The 15,436-nt window shown below is 37.7% G+C and overlaps 1 protein-coding gene across 1 annotated transcript in view; it reads left to right on the top strand.

Moving 5' to 3' along the window:
- Nucleotides 1-15,436, top strand: part of frs2b (fibroblast growth factor receptor substrate 2b) — a 52,796-nt gene that overhangs the window by 25,394 nt on the left and 11,966 nt on the right. The window contains exons 2-6 of the mRNA XM_081356265.1: nucleotides 273-380; nucleotides 8,723-8,811; nucleotides 8,933-9,119; nucleotides 10,469-10,627; nucleotides 14,357-14,526. Coding sequence (XP_081212391.1) covers nucleotides 350-380; nucleotides 8,723-8,811; nucleotides 8,933-9,119; nucleotides 10,469-10,627; nucleotides 14,357-14,526 — 636 coding nt within the window. The 5' untranslated portion in view covers nucleotides 273-349. The remainder of the gene's footprint in view (nucleotides 1-272; nucleotides 381-8,722; nucleotides 8,812-8,932; nucleotides 9,120-10,468; nucleotides 10,628-14,356; nucleotides 14,527-15,436) is intronic.

The following is a 15,436-nucleotide window of genomic DNA, read 5'->3' as shown; positions in this document are numbered from 1 at the left end:
ACAATTTCCAAAAAAATTAAGTTGGTGGTTGGGAGCAGTTGGATTCAGAATGTTGGAAAACATAATTATCACTGTCACACTGACCCAACAAACAGAAGCAGAGTGAACACACTGACCCAACAAACACAAGCAGAGTGAACACACTGACCCAACAAAACTGAACAACTGTGTTTGAGGGAGTTTGTTGTGGCAATGTTAATTGGCCCCTATACAGTAAAGAGCGCTGTACATATGAAAATGTTTCTTATTTGATTTGTTTTTCAACATTACAGAAGTGCTTCAGACACAGCTGTCACATCTGAAAACCCTTTGTGCATTTAGAGAATGACTGTTTGCTTCGGGCTGGGGAATGAACCAGGAACCCTGGTGGCTGGATCTGGGTAAGAACTGTCATTTCACTCTTTTAAGGGGTCATGCTTCATAATTTATAATCCATAATTTAAAGAAATTGTTCATTGTCTGCTCTGTTTTGCGCCTTCTGTTTTAAACACTTAGTTTTAGGGTCATATTTCCTTTAAATGCCCACTGCTATGCTTGTGTAACAGCTTAGGAAATATTAAACTAGGTTTAACAGATAAAGCAATAGAATTATAATGGTTACTCATCCTTGTGTGGTCTGACATTACTGTTGGGTCCAATATACTGGTCACTATTATTGCAACTTTATTATATGTGATTGATTACAGTACGATAACTCGGTTTCACAGCTAGGCCTGTCACGATAACAGATTTAGCTGGACGATAAATTGTACAAGAAATTATTGCGATAAACGATAATATAGTCGATCTGAGACCATTTTCATCTAGAATAATGATAATGGCATAATATTGCACATACACCTTTCAAAATTCAATAAACTTTTATTTCCAAAGACTATTTAACACTGAAAATGGAAAACATTTTAAATATCCACAATAACAATGAACAAAACAACCAAAAACAATAAAAGCAATGGACTCTCAGTCTCTGTTAACAAAAAATGCACTTGAATAAATACCAAAACCCCCAAAAAAATATTACATATTTTTTACATATAATATTAAATATTAAACATTAGGCTCAGACATACATTCCATAACAGGCAAAACTGCCTGTTAGGACCTTTGTAAACAAACAAACAAAAAAGCCTCAAGCCATATGCCAAAAACTTTTGAAAAATAATTTCTCCAGCAAAAAAGTGAATTGCAGTCTATGTACACCAAGGAGGAGAGAGAGAGATAGAGATTTTAGGGCAGATTCCGAGCAAGAAATACCAACATGTTGACTTTGTGTGGCTTAAGGCAGGATCTCTCAGGAGTAGCAATGTTGCCAGCTGTGCTAAACATTCTCTCAGAGCTGGATATCCCATCAAAGGATATCTTCTTTGATTGTCATGCCACCACACCAAGGGATCACAAGATGCATCAATTGCATCCTCTTGGAGGAACTTAGTCAGCTCTGCATCAGCCCTGCACTCTTTTTGGAAATGCAGCCTGGGCCTGACTGAGATTACGAGCTCTTCTGTTTTGAAGAAGGTCACTCAGCCTCTTCTTCTTGGTGAGTGCGGCAGTAGTAGGTTCATCCTCGTTTCCTCCAGTGGCTTTGCTGCAGCTGTCACCACTTGTACCTTCTCCACTTTCTTCTGGTCCTAAGTCCAGTAGCTCTTGCACAAGCTGATGTTTGACATCATCCAATGCACCTGCCTCCTCCATGCTGCCACGATACCTTGGATCCAAGATGGTGGCCTTTCTAAGGAGGACATTGATTGCAGGTGAGCTGTATTTTTCAGTCAGTACCCTGCACATGTTTTGTTTAATACTGGCTGTCAGTGCAGTGTCATCAGGGCCTGGAGAGAGAAGGTCGTCTTTAATCAGTTCCAACACAGGCTTAACCGAGGACACCGTGACGTATTTTTCCCCTGAGAGGATGTCTGTGAAGTCAGCCAGTGGTTTCATTGCTGCGTTGATAGACTCCAACACAGAAACATCCTGCCAGGTTGGGTTGAGGTGGCTATGTTTTTTTGTCTTCAACCAGGACACGTGTTATGGCTGGGAGTTGCTATAGCACCCTCTCTACCATCTTCTTCTTAGTGCCCCATCGTGTGACAACATCCTGTGTGAAAGATAATATTGTTCTTGTTAATTAGTTTGTCTATCAACATTCTTAAACAAAATAACCTCTTTTTACATGTCCATTATTTTTATTAATGCTCATATTGACCATTTAACCGTTAAACGAAAGTAAACATTTTGACCGATCAATACTGTTAAAGTTGTTTTTTTTTTGTTTTTTTTTTGCTGCATGGTAATATATATATTACATATATGCCGGGGTTTTTTTTTTTTCAATAAAAACTAGACAAGCTGTGGATTAAGGTAGGCCTGCTATTTTTATTTGACTAAACAAATGCCTTTTTTTTTTTTTTCAAAGCTTCAAATTGATTCAGTGTTTTCTTTTTGTCATCATAATTTGTTAATTATTTAAGGTTAATAAAGTATATTTATTGTAGGCCTATCTTATGTTATTATTTATATTATTTTATTGTTTTTTTCTGTTGTCACTTTTAGAAATGCTGCAGGTGCGTGAAAATTTTATGTGAATCCAGGTTCTGTTGTTGATCTGTTCTGCATGTTTGCACGTTAAAGTAAACCCGTGATTTTTATTTTTAACGGGTCACAGACACGTCAATTTTATTTTTTACTTAATGCCAATTCAATATTATAATCTTATAATATTAACGGTTAAAAATCGGATAACGAGCGGCGGTTGTCGGTCGGGAAAATTGACCGAAATGAGCATCCCTCATACTAAAAGACTAGATACTGGGTTATTCTACAGGCTACTATAAAAATAAAAGCTCTTTAAATATTTTATGTTGCAAATTCAACTATCTATGAATTAAACACCACTCACCAGTATTAGACTGTGTTGGGGGAGATTAGCCTCACTCTAACTTTAGATGTGAAATAACTTAACTCTGCTGTAAAGCCGAAACAATCTCTGTTACCTTAAATTATACGCTTATCTCTGTAAAGCTGCTTTGAGACAATCTACATTGTTAAAAGCGCTATATAAATGAAGATGACTTGACTTGACTTGACTCTGTGCCTTCCTCAGGTCTCTCCTCTTAAGCCAGCTCAGGTTCAATGTGTTGACCGAACCTTTACAGAGTCCTATGACACGCGCTGTCCGATCTTTGTTGCTGTCCAGACCATGGGACACAGCAGGCACGTGCACACATAGACATCAAAGGGGGCTTGAGCACCTGCCCTTTTTATTCCTGGAGAGAAAGTGCCCTTTTTTCTGGGGTGCTTTTTTTTTTTTTTTTTTTTTTTTTTTTTTTTTAAATAATATATATTTCTGTTTGCGCACAGCTTCCCTGTCAAACAAATATATTTATTGAAGAATAGTATATCTAAATATCAGGTCAGGAGTTCTGAAGCGCTCCCTCTCCCTCTCCCCCGATTGTTAAAGAAAATAGTACGCTCCGTCTCTACGGTTAGAATCCTGTGAGTCCATAGCAACGCTCTGTTTTTCATGGCAACAGTCTGTTATACTACGCACAGCGGTCTGTTATCAAGAAATAACAGACCGCATTCTACATTGGAATTCAACCAAGCCATGTAATAAAATAAGTTAGTAATAAAATAAGCATATATCACCACCAGGTGATATGCTTTAGTTTGTTTATCCTATTTACCTGCATTGCCCTGTCAATTAGATGCAAATGTGCGCATTTTAACTAGTTGACGCCTAATTTGCATACAGAACGTCCCCAGTTAATGACTTACATCAAGAGTCTTTCCCCCTGAAATTTAGAAATCTAAATTGGTGAATTTAGAAGAAATCTACAGATGCAAACAGATGGAGGATACACTCTAAAAAATGTAGTAAATCTGAGTAACTGCATCTGGTACATTAATAAATAAAACTGAGTAGAAATAAGTTAACATCAAACATTAAAAATAACAATATTTATAAATAAACTTTTTATTTATGAGTAATTTAACTTTTTTTATTTCCTCTAAACCTTTATAAAATAGTATTCCATACAACCACAAATACATACATGACATTGACTTTTATTGAATTTTTACTCAATTATTTTGGTAAGTTTAATTTTAAAGTGTTATGTATTCTGATAACACCAAACTAATTAAAACGATGTAGTGCCTTGTGCAAAAATAAACAAATTAGTAAAACACACCCCTCTGCTTGATGCAGTTATTTAGGTTATTCTAAATATGAAGAGTTCAGATGAAAAAGCCTCTAAGTGCCATCTGAAATTTCCTTCTATAATGATCATTTTTATCAAGCTTGTATGTTTATGTTCACTTATTTCACATTACTGGCAATGAAAATTACCTATTAATTGTCATTTAAGTTAAATTACTGAACTTAAATATACGAGCTTGAAAAAAAATGCTCATTTTAGACGAAAATTTCAGATGGCACTTAAAGGCTTTTGCATCTGAACTCTTCATATAGCCTATACTTGAAACTAGTAGCATAGAAAATGTTTTCAAAACATGCACATTGTGGAATGGTTTCCTTTGCTGCTCTATAAACCTAGTGAATACTAAGGAGACCATGGTTTCTGTGTGAACTGATTATTTTGTAGACATCTTTTGAAAATGAAACAATTGCGTGAGTTTGAGGAAGATAAAATTAATTAACTTTTTAATTTTTTTTTTAAAGGAAGTCAGAGTTGCGTTAATATATATACTTTTTTGTAAAAAAAAAAAAAAAAAAAAAAAAACTTAATTATGAGAAGTGCCCTTTATTTCACTTGAGCCCCTGCCCCTCAAAATGTCTGTGCACGTCCCTGGGACACAGCGAGATGGAGGTTGTGACCAAAGCAATTGAGCCATGGCCAGCCAAGATCCCTTATTGCAGCAACAATGTTAGCACCATTATCTGTAGTGATGCAAACTAGTTTGTGCTCATCCAGTCCCCAGTCTGCTACAGCAGACTTCAGGTTTTCTCCAAGGGTGTCAACAGTATGGTTATCTGGGACATACCTGGTCTCTAAACACTTGGAGTGCAGGCTCCAGTCAGCACTTGTATATTGTATAGTCAAGCTCATATAGGGGGTCATGTTTGAACTTGACCACATATCCATAGTGGCAGAGAAAAATTGGATGTCTTTGATCTCCTTTAGTATGTCATCTTAATCCTGTTGTACAGTTGTGGAATTGCCGTTTGTGACACGTATGTTCTCCCAGGCAATTCATACTGGCTGTCAAATGTTTGCAGCAATACTAAAGGGCAGCATCTCTTTAATAAAAATTAAGCGAACTACACTGTCGGTGAGTGCACACCATTTTGCACTGTCCTGTTGTACTTTGTTTGTCGACTAAACGCCCCAGTTATGGTGCACTGTCGGGAAGACGAAGACTGTTGTGGTTTTTTTTTTTTCAGCTGGGAAAACTGCAACGGATGATTGTGTTTTAGGTGCATGTGCATGTTTGTTGTGTTACCGCTTTTAGTCGCTACTGTTTTACAACAAATGCGACATACCGGCTCGCTCAGGTTAAGTGGTTCACCACGGTCATTCGGTTTGAATCCGAAGTGCTCCCACACTGCAGCTGTTGCGTTTGGCTTTGAAACCAATTCCATGTCACAACTTGCGTCTCGTCTTCTCGCTCTTCTCGGCAGTCGCCTCAAGCACTCCCGCCGTCCCACACAAAGTCCATGTGACTGACAAGTGCCGCCTCCCCACACAAAAGACAATGCAACTGACAAGAGGGTTCACTTTTCCTACGCTAAGGAAACGAGAGTTGTCATTCAGTCTGTTTGGTAGAGATAGAGAGACGAGGATAACAAACAAGCATGCAAATGAAATTATCGCAGCCGGAAAAATTATCGAGATAATTTTTTTTATCGTGCGATTGATTTATCGACTATCGCGACAGGCCTATTCACAGCATTACATGGTTGTTATTATTATCATTCACAATAACCCTTAAATTAATGAAAACAGAAGGGCTTTTATACCGCTGCAAAAAACTTTTCCCCCATAAAATATGTAGAAAATGTGAAAATAATGATAAGAATGTATACACTTGCAAAATAAATGCAGTTTTCATTTTCCCTCGCTCACACACTCAGAGCCGTCTCTAACAGCTTGCAAGTACCAAATTGAGTTATTATAAAACGGATTAGTTAATTATAATTGGTTGAGCCACGTTCTAAGCCGTTGTAAATTAATCACAAGCATATACATCATTACATTAGTAAAGCAACCTTTCCGCTTCTGAAGAACTATACTGCTTGGCGGAAGAATTATATTTTTTATCAATAGCATTAGGCTATATTTTATTTTATGAAAGCTTGCCAGGTATGTGAAATAACCGTTTTATAAAAGCAATAAGCCCGTGAAGCCATGGTTTACAGTGAATTTAGAACACAGAGAAAATCACTCTCTGGTCTTGACTGAGTAACTTTTTCAACTTTAATTGTAAGGATTAATCTGTATTTATTTATAGAGTATTCCAGTGTTATTTTATATTTGATTTCTTTATTCATTTTCTGTAGTATTTCTGTACCTGAAAAACTTACAGCACTGTTTATTTCATTTGTTTCTTTATTTATATGGATTGTATTTACAGTGAGGAAAATAAGTATTTGAACACCCTGCTATTTTGCAAGTTCTCCCACTTAGAAATCATGGAGAGGTCTGAAATTGTCATCGTAGGTGCATGTCCACTGTGAGAGACATAATCTAAAAAAAAAAAAAATCCAGAAATCACAATGTATGATTTTTTAACTATTTATTTGTATGATACAGCTGCAAATAAGTATTTGAACACCTGAGAAAATCAATGTTAATATTTGGTACAGTAGCCTTTGTTTGCAATTACAGAGGTCAAATGTTTCCTGTAGTTTTTCACCAGGTTTGCACACACTGCAGGAGGGATTTTGGCCCAGTCCTCCACACAGATCTTCTCTAGATCAGTCAGGTTTCTGGGCTGTCGCTGAGAATCACGGAGTTTGAGCTCCCTCCAAAGATTCTCTATTGGGTTTAGGTCTGGAGACTGGCTAGGCCACGCCAGAACCTTGATATGCTTCTTACAGAGCCACTCCTTGGTTATCCTGGCTGTGTGCTTCGGGTCATTGTCATGTTGGAAGACCCAGCCTCGACCCATCTTCAATGCTCTAACTGAGGGAAGGAGGTTGTTCCCCAAAATCTCGCAATACATGGCCCCGGTCATCCTCTTCTTAATACAGTGCAGTCGCCCTGTCCCATGTGCAGAAAAACAACCCCAAAGCATGATGCAACCACCCCCATGCTTCACAGTAGGGATGGTGTTCTTGGGATGGTACTCATCATTCTTCTTCCTCCAAACCCGTTTAGTGGAATTATGACCAAAAAGTTCTATTTTGGTCTCATCTGACCACATGACTTTCTCCCATGACTCCTCTGGATCATCCAAATGGTCATTGGCAAACTTAAGACGGGCCTTGACATGTGCTGGTTTAAGCAGGGGAACCTTCCGTGCCATGCATGATTTCAAACCATGACGTCTTATTGTATCACCAACAGTAACCTTGGAAACGGTGGTCCCAGCTCTTTTCAGGTCATTGACCAGCTCCTCCCGTGTAGTTCTGGGCTGATTTCTCACCTTTCTTAGGATCATTGAGACCCCACGAGGTGAGATCTTGCATGGAGCCCCAGTCCGAGGGAGATTGACAGTCATGTTTAGCTTCTTCCATTTTCTAATGATTGCTCCAACAGTGGATCTTTTTTCACCAAGCTGCTTGGCAATTTCCCTGTAGCCTTTTCCAGCCTTGTGGAGGTGTACAATTTTGTCTCTAGTGTCTTTGGACAGCTCTTTGGTCTTGGCAATGTTAGTAGTTGGATTCTAACTGATTGTATGGGGTGGACAGGTGTCTTTATGCAGCTAATGACCTCAAACAGGTGCATCTAATTTAGGATAATAAATGGAGTGGAGGTGGACATTTTAAAGGCAGACTAACAGGTCTTTGAGGGTCAGAATTCTAGCTGATAGACAGGTGTTCAAATACTTATTTGCAGCTGTATCATACAAATAAATAGTTAAAATCATATATTGTGATTTCTGGATTTTTTTTTTTTTTAGATTATGTCTCTCACAGTGGACATGCACCTACGATGACAATTTCAGACCCCTCCATGATTTCCAAGTGGGAGAACTTGCAAAATAGCAGGGTGTTCAAATACTTAATTTCCTCACTGTATATGTGCTATTGGTTGTAATTAGTTCATATTTTATTTATAGTTCATATTTGTATAATTCAATTCAAAGTTTGAAATCAAGCTTTCTTGTACTGTGTGTAAGCTATTGCAACAAAATGACTTCATGCCATCATCTAGAGTTGTGCGCTTTTACATTTTTGTATATTCCTAACAATATAAATATGAATCAACACAATTCTATAAATTGTAAAAACATAAATACTTTGTGTGAGGAAACTGAGTGAGATAATTAAAAAAATGTTTAACAGATGTACTACACATCGCACACTCCTCCTATTGAGTTCTTTGATATGTCCCATCATAACTTCATGTTTCAATCAGAAATGCATAAACGCGTAGATGAAAACTGCGCCTATCAAGCCAATCCACAGGACTTGAAGAACAAATTAATAGCACCATGCAGATTGTTAACAATCCACATTTCCTGTTTTCGCTTTTACTGTCAATCATTGATTTGTGCTTCAGGCCAGTTGTACACTGTTAAATTTTGTGCTGTGCTTTAGGTATCAAATGGTCTGAAGAAGCCATGGGAAGCTGTTTTAGCTGTCCAGATAAAGAATCAATCCCTGACAATCACCAGAGTAAATTTAAGGTCAGTATCTTTCAGCATACTTGCATTACATTATAATGATCTTGTTTGTGGTGGGTTGGCTTTGTTTGCTGAGTCCATTTGGTTTTGTTGAGTTTGGTTTGGTTTGGTTGGGTGTGTTCAGGTGGTGAATGTGGATGATGACGGGAATGAGCTGGGAGCAGGAATCATGGAGCTGACGGAGGATGAGCTGGTCCTACGCACACGGAAATGTGATGCTGTCAAGTGGCCTTACCTGTGCCTGCGTCGCTACGGCTACGATTCAAATCTCTTCTCATTTGAGAGTGGCCGTCGTTGTCAGACAGGTCAAGGTAAAATTAAAATCTCCCATACCATACACTCTGGCACATCATACTTAAAATTACAAGTTTTTAAGAAATATATATTGTGAGACTTGGAAATAATTGGTACAGACGTTTCAGCCATTTGAAGGCATCCAAATTGAGGTCTGATCACCAGCTCTTTGCACAGTTTATTAATATACGACTGTTAACATTTGAACCCATGCTTTCAAAAGGATGAGCTTGAGAGCGTTTGCATGCTTGATCAGGTAAGTCCGACTTGATGTGCTCCCAACATTTAGATTCAACACTGCAGCCTCTTGCAGGATTAGCAAATGTTGGCTTTCCTGATAAGTATCAGAATAATGCTACATGTTTTGTGTTGTGTTTGTTTGTCCATCATAAGGTGTATTAGAGCTGCACGATTCGGGATACATTTTTTAGTTTCAAACATAGATCATGAATCTCCCACGATTCTGAACAATCAACTAAACAAAATAACCAGGGATGTGATTCTTTCGGATTAATCCGGAATTCTGGTTATATCAGGCTAAAATTATGACCCACGTGAATCATGCAGATCAGTAATAAAAAAAATGGAGGGGGGAGGATGGGTTGGGGTTCACTGTCCGCAACACAGTAGAAAGCCAAGTGTGCACTGGTGGTCAGATGCTGGTCAACATCACAAGACTGTGACCAGTGAGTAAAAGTGCAGTGTTGTCAGCTTCTGTGATTTTAATGGGAGTTTTGTGAGAACTCGCACTTGACCCAAGTTATGGACAGCAATCACTCCTGGCACTGCCTATCTATTGCACGAGTTCATGCTTTTATTTCAAGCTTATCATGCTGATAAGATTATGTGTAGTCTTCATTTTCTAAAGCATAAAAATCATTAATATAATTCAAAAATTGTTTATATATATATATATATATATATATATATATATATATATATATATATATATATATATATATATATATATATATATATATATTATATATGTGTGTGTAACACAGAAATAATGATAATGTGTGGTTGAAAACAATGTGTTTTTTTTATACCATACCTATATAAGTTACTGCTCTCTCTTGGTCATTGGCAGCGCCAATGCAAATTTGAATGTTCCGGTGTGATTTTGTCAAAAGTTTAATAGACATTGGTTAATTGTTGTCATTTATAAATGAGATTGCCTGGGTGTTTGAATCGAGATTGCGGTCTTTTAGCGATTAATCGTGCAGCTCTAAGGTGTATGTATTAGAATATTGTTTTATTATGCCACCATGTATGCAACAGTTTGTGTCCACTTTTGGTCTTTTTTTGGTAATCTGTTACAGCAGCACAGCAAGTGTTTTTAACCGTTTGTGTTCACAATCTGCAGGGATATTTGCCTTCAAGTGTTCACGTGCTGAAGAGATTTTCAACATGCTGCAGGACATCATGCATAATAACAGCATCAGCGTAGTAGAGGAGCCGGTGTTTGAGCCCACCCTCACACAAGCTGAACCAGACCTTCCTCTCACACCACACACACCAACCAGTATGTCTGCACTTCATTCATTCATCAACATTTAATCAGAGCTCTGAACAGAAACGTGACTTTGTACAGCTCCACCACCTGACCTAAGTTCTATAAAACACTCAAAACAGGTTTGGTTCTCCAGACTTGGGTTTGGATGTTAAACTAAATATTAGACCTGCACGATTCTGGATAAATTGACAGTCACGATTCTTTCGTTTAAAACAGAGATCATGATTCTGAACAAACAAAACAAAATAACGTAGTTATTTTACATAGTTAACGTAGAGGTTCTAACAAAATGTTAATTGCTGCTGTCTGTTTAAAAAATATTTAATTAAATCGAATTCATTTATTTATTTTTTAAATCGGTTTGATTGATTCAACGACTCACTCATAAAGACTTCACTTTTTTCTTTTCTGAATGAATCAGTGTTTTTGAACATCTTTTGAATGAATGATTCAATGACAAATTATTTTTCAAATACAAGCCACCTTCTGGCATAACGATGTAATTGATGATACAATCTTTATTTTAAGTGTTATGTTACTTTCACAAGGTGATTGACTCTATTTTGATAACTACCATAGACATTAGTGTTTATATTCGAACTATAAACCTTTATACCAGTACTTAATAATTAGAATTATTGTAAGACATAAATAATGATACTCTGTGATTGAAAGACTGTTTGTGAAACTGTTTCATATCTGTACATGTCAAAATGTTTAATAGATATCTAACTAAATCGTTGTCATTTAGAATCAAGATCGTATGGGTATTTGAGTCAAGATCTCAATCTTTAAACGATTAATGTATAGCTCTATTAAATACAGAAAAATCTTTTCAAAATATTGCCAAGATCTTGAAGAGTAGCAATAGTTATTTTAGGAGCTGGTCTTTTCTATAACTTACTGGGTGAATCTCATCAAACTTTTGTAGCTCTAAAAATATAAAAAAAGAAAAGTATATTTTACTTAGAAGTATTTTTAAAGGGGCATTCCACCCATTTGAACATTGTTTTTTATTTAAAGTGGGTCATATATGTAGTCGAAATGTAAAATAAATTTTGAATTTGGTGCCTTCGTGACCAAGGAAAGACAAAAAATAACTTCAGGACGCATTTGTATGAAAGACAACAACTCCCACAATGCACCACATTGCACAGCTCCGCAAGCCACTCCCACTAATCCAGAAAGCGCATATCTGCCTATAAGAGAAATCACTCTTCCGTCTACAAGGCTAGCTACCACCAGAGCTTGAAATTCATTTCACATTCACACAAAATGTCTAGTTAGTTGGCGAACTCATTAGTGCATTACTCCTCGTTTGTATTTCTTTCGAAAAGATGAATTATTGCATGGTACCTGGATGTTCAGTCAGAACATATGCGGTGCGAAACTAGGATAGTTCTCAACACATACGTCCGTGTCCTCGTCTGATTCAGAGATTTCGTCCAGGAGAAATTGTCATCGTTGAAATTCTTTGCCGCAGACGGACTCTATCTCTGTGTTCGTAGCGGTTCGTAGTTGCATAGTGAGATCACCGGCGCCACCAGTCCGCCCTAACTCGAGCCAGTCCGGGCTCCTCGTCCGCGGCAGGCAGGTCTTCTGCCTCGGCTGCTCTTCGCTATAATGCGGCTTGTAAAGGTAGCCACAAACACCTTATTCAAGCATCAAACTTCCGAAATCCTCTTCTTCTATATCATATTGAGTACTCTCCTCCGCTATTGTCATAACTGTACATCTGTCTCCACAGCGCCTGTTAGCTTAGCTTCAAACAAGATGGAGGATATTGCTTTCAGTTTCAGAGAGTAAAGTCCCACCCACTGATCTGTAATAGGTCTGTAGCGTGAGCGGGTCCCGCCCCCTGGGAAAGATGAGGAACGAGTGTCTGTAGTCTCAACAGAAATCCCCCCCTCTTACACTTCCTCCTACAATGACGCAAAATGACGATTTTTGCGTCATTGTAGGAGGAAGTGTAAGAGGTAAATAACGTATTTCTCCCGTCTCAGGGGAAAATGAGAGAGTGTTGCATGACCATTCAATAGTATGTCTGGGTTTCTAACAATGCAAAGCTTAATGCAAATGGGTGGAGTGTCCCTTTAAGACCGTTAAGATTTCTGCATTGTGACATTCCAATTCTCATTATCATAATGTAAAATAAATTTCATTACAGCAACAAAAAAATATTTAAATTGTAAAGTACTGTATACCATGGTATTTTTATGTATTGTTTAATTTATAATTATTTGCATAGATGCAAAAATATTGTAATGCAGGAATGAAAGATGATCAGCTGATTAGTAGAGCACTCCATGATCGGATCACAAATGGACGACACTAAATACAGGTGTAAATGGGGTTTACAACGTTTTGAGCTAGTTCACTTTCCACCACTTCCAGAGGTAGACGAAAACACATTCAACCGGATTGCTTCAGGTGTTAGGAAACCGCCTGCTTAATGCGTAAACATAACGGGAAGCAGCTAGCCAGACTGGATGTAAACTGTCGGCTGGAGTTCCAAGTTTGGTTTGAAGACGTACCAAGCACAATGTTCTCTCAGCATTCCTGATTTATAACACAAACTAACAGCGTTCGGCGTGAATTTGCTGCTATCAGAGGAGAAACGAAAGCTGCTGCTCTCTGTATGTTTTTCCGTCGTCTCCGTGTGCGTTCATATGTAAAAAAATAAAATAAAAGAAAGATCCCATACATTTAGCCGCCCATAGACCCTCCCCTCGAAGAAATCAGGACAGAAGTGGTTGAAAGTGGACAAAAGAGACGGATTAAAACTCCAGGTGTAAACAGGAATGTGTCTCCCTCGTCCACTTGTGATCTGATCGACCAAAACGCATATTAATACCAGGTGTAAAAACAGGGCCTGTGATCTGAGCTGGGTGTGTCCAATAAGGGAAAAATCCTAAATGTACAGTGCTGGAAGGCTCCAGGAACTAAACAGTTTGAAAACTTTTGCATTATGGTGATGACAAATAAGCATATTTTCCACCCAAATTCAGAGTTAGTGTTGATTCATTTGTTCAATACCTGCGTAAAGTACATCAATTATGAAATGAGTTCAATTCAGCTATAAAGCAGCTCTGCAGAAATCAGTGGTGTCATCATCCAGCTAAGTTGAGTTCTCATCCAATGGTGTCAATGCTTTTAAATCAGTAATATTACTGAATATTAAGTGTCCTCAGCTAATAAGTGTCTCGTCAACTAATCTTTAGTTGACCAGGGGGCAGCCCTACTTAAATTATCAAACACTACACTATACATTATAATTATAATCTCAGTATAACCCCAACTCATGAATAAGCCTTTTCACTCTGACCAATGAACTCTTCTTTATGAAACTCATAGGCGTGTGTTGCCCAGCTGTCAGACCTCCTAAAACATCTGTTGATGTTGCTTTATCAGAACCATCTATAGTGTTAGTGATATCATGTCTAATAAACCTTTATTTTAGTTAGTTATTTTTATTTAAATTTATTTTCAGTTTTAGTTGATGCTGAATGTTGCAGATGTATTTAGAGACTTTAGCATTATGTATGTGTATAAAAATTTACTGATGACTTTCAGTGGTGTGAGTGGAAGTCAATGAACTGCACTGCAAATAAGATCTGGTTACTTGTATGTCAAATGCAGTGTTTAATTGTAAGTAGAATCATATACAAAAATGTAAATAAATGTATATAGATAATACCTTATTTATTTTTTGCTTGTTTGTTTGATTGTTTGCTTTAGCTCCTGGCATCATTATCCCCACCTTACCAAATGGCAGCTTACGGTATCCCTCATTGGGCGACGCGTCTTCTCACCCCTCTAGTAGGCATCCATCTGTGGGGAGCACATGCCTTCCCTCACTGGGCGAGGAGTCCACGCACCCTCTCTTAGCTGCGGAAGAGGCTGTAAGGGTAGGTGGAAATGGAATATCTAGAGGCAGCAGATTATTTTTCATCAATAACTTGGAAAATTTAATTATTAACAAAACATAGTGGATGTTTTTTAATGAATAATGTTTTATTTCCTTTTGCCTTTTTAAGACCTAACCAGTCCCCTATTCACAATGACAGTGATTTAAAGGGGATAGTTCACCCAAAAATAAAAATTCTGTCATTAATTACTCCCTCATGTCGTTCCAAACCCGTAAGACCTTCGCAACACAAATTAAGATATTTTTGATAAAATCCGATGGCTAAGGGGGGGACTCCATTGATAGCTATTTATTTAACACTTAAAAAGCGCCGGAAAGTTATGAAAGACATTGTTAAAAATATTCCATGTGACTGCAGTGGTTCAACCTTAATTTTATAAAGCGAGGAGAAAAAAACTAAATAACAACTTTATTCAACAATTTCTTCTCTTCCGGATCTGTCTCGCGCGTTCACGAGAGCAGCACGACGCATGCGAAACGTCAATGGTCGAGTCCAATCCAGACACGGTGTAATTATTTAAGTTTGATCCACCAAGTATATATCACTAACAAAGCCTAGCAACTAGCTTAGGACATGCTAAGCAGATAGCTTAGGACATGTTAACAGCATACTAAAACATGCTAACAAAATGCAAAATAATGCGAGCAACGTGTTAATTCATGTTAGTAATCTGTTAAACCACTAGCAACATGTTATTTAAAGGTGGTATCAGCGATTTCAGGCCCAAACATAAATGATCACATTCATCTAATATTTCGCTAGCTGCACGCCCCATAAGCATGCTGTCAAAAAAACGCGTCTCTCTAGGTAGCCTAGGCTCTGAGATCTGCACACAAAAACAGCTGTTTTCAGTCTGTTTGGCCAAACAATCAAAACCCAAACAGATAGT

The sequence above is a fragment of the Scardinius erythrophthalmus genome, assembly GCF_964197995.2.
Source record: "Scardinius erythrophthalmus genome assembly, chromosome: 24".
In the NCBI taxonomy this organism is placed as follows: domain Eukaryota; kingdom Metazoa; phylum Chordata; class Actinopteri; order Cypriniformes; family Leuciscidae; genus Scardinius; species Scardinius erythrophthalmus.
Note: the sequence above shows the minus strand (reverse complement) of the source record. Positions and strands in the feature narration are given on the sequence as shown.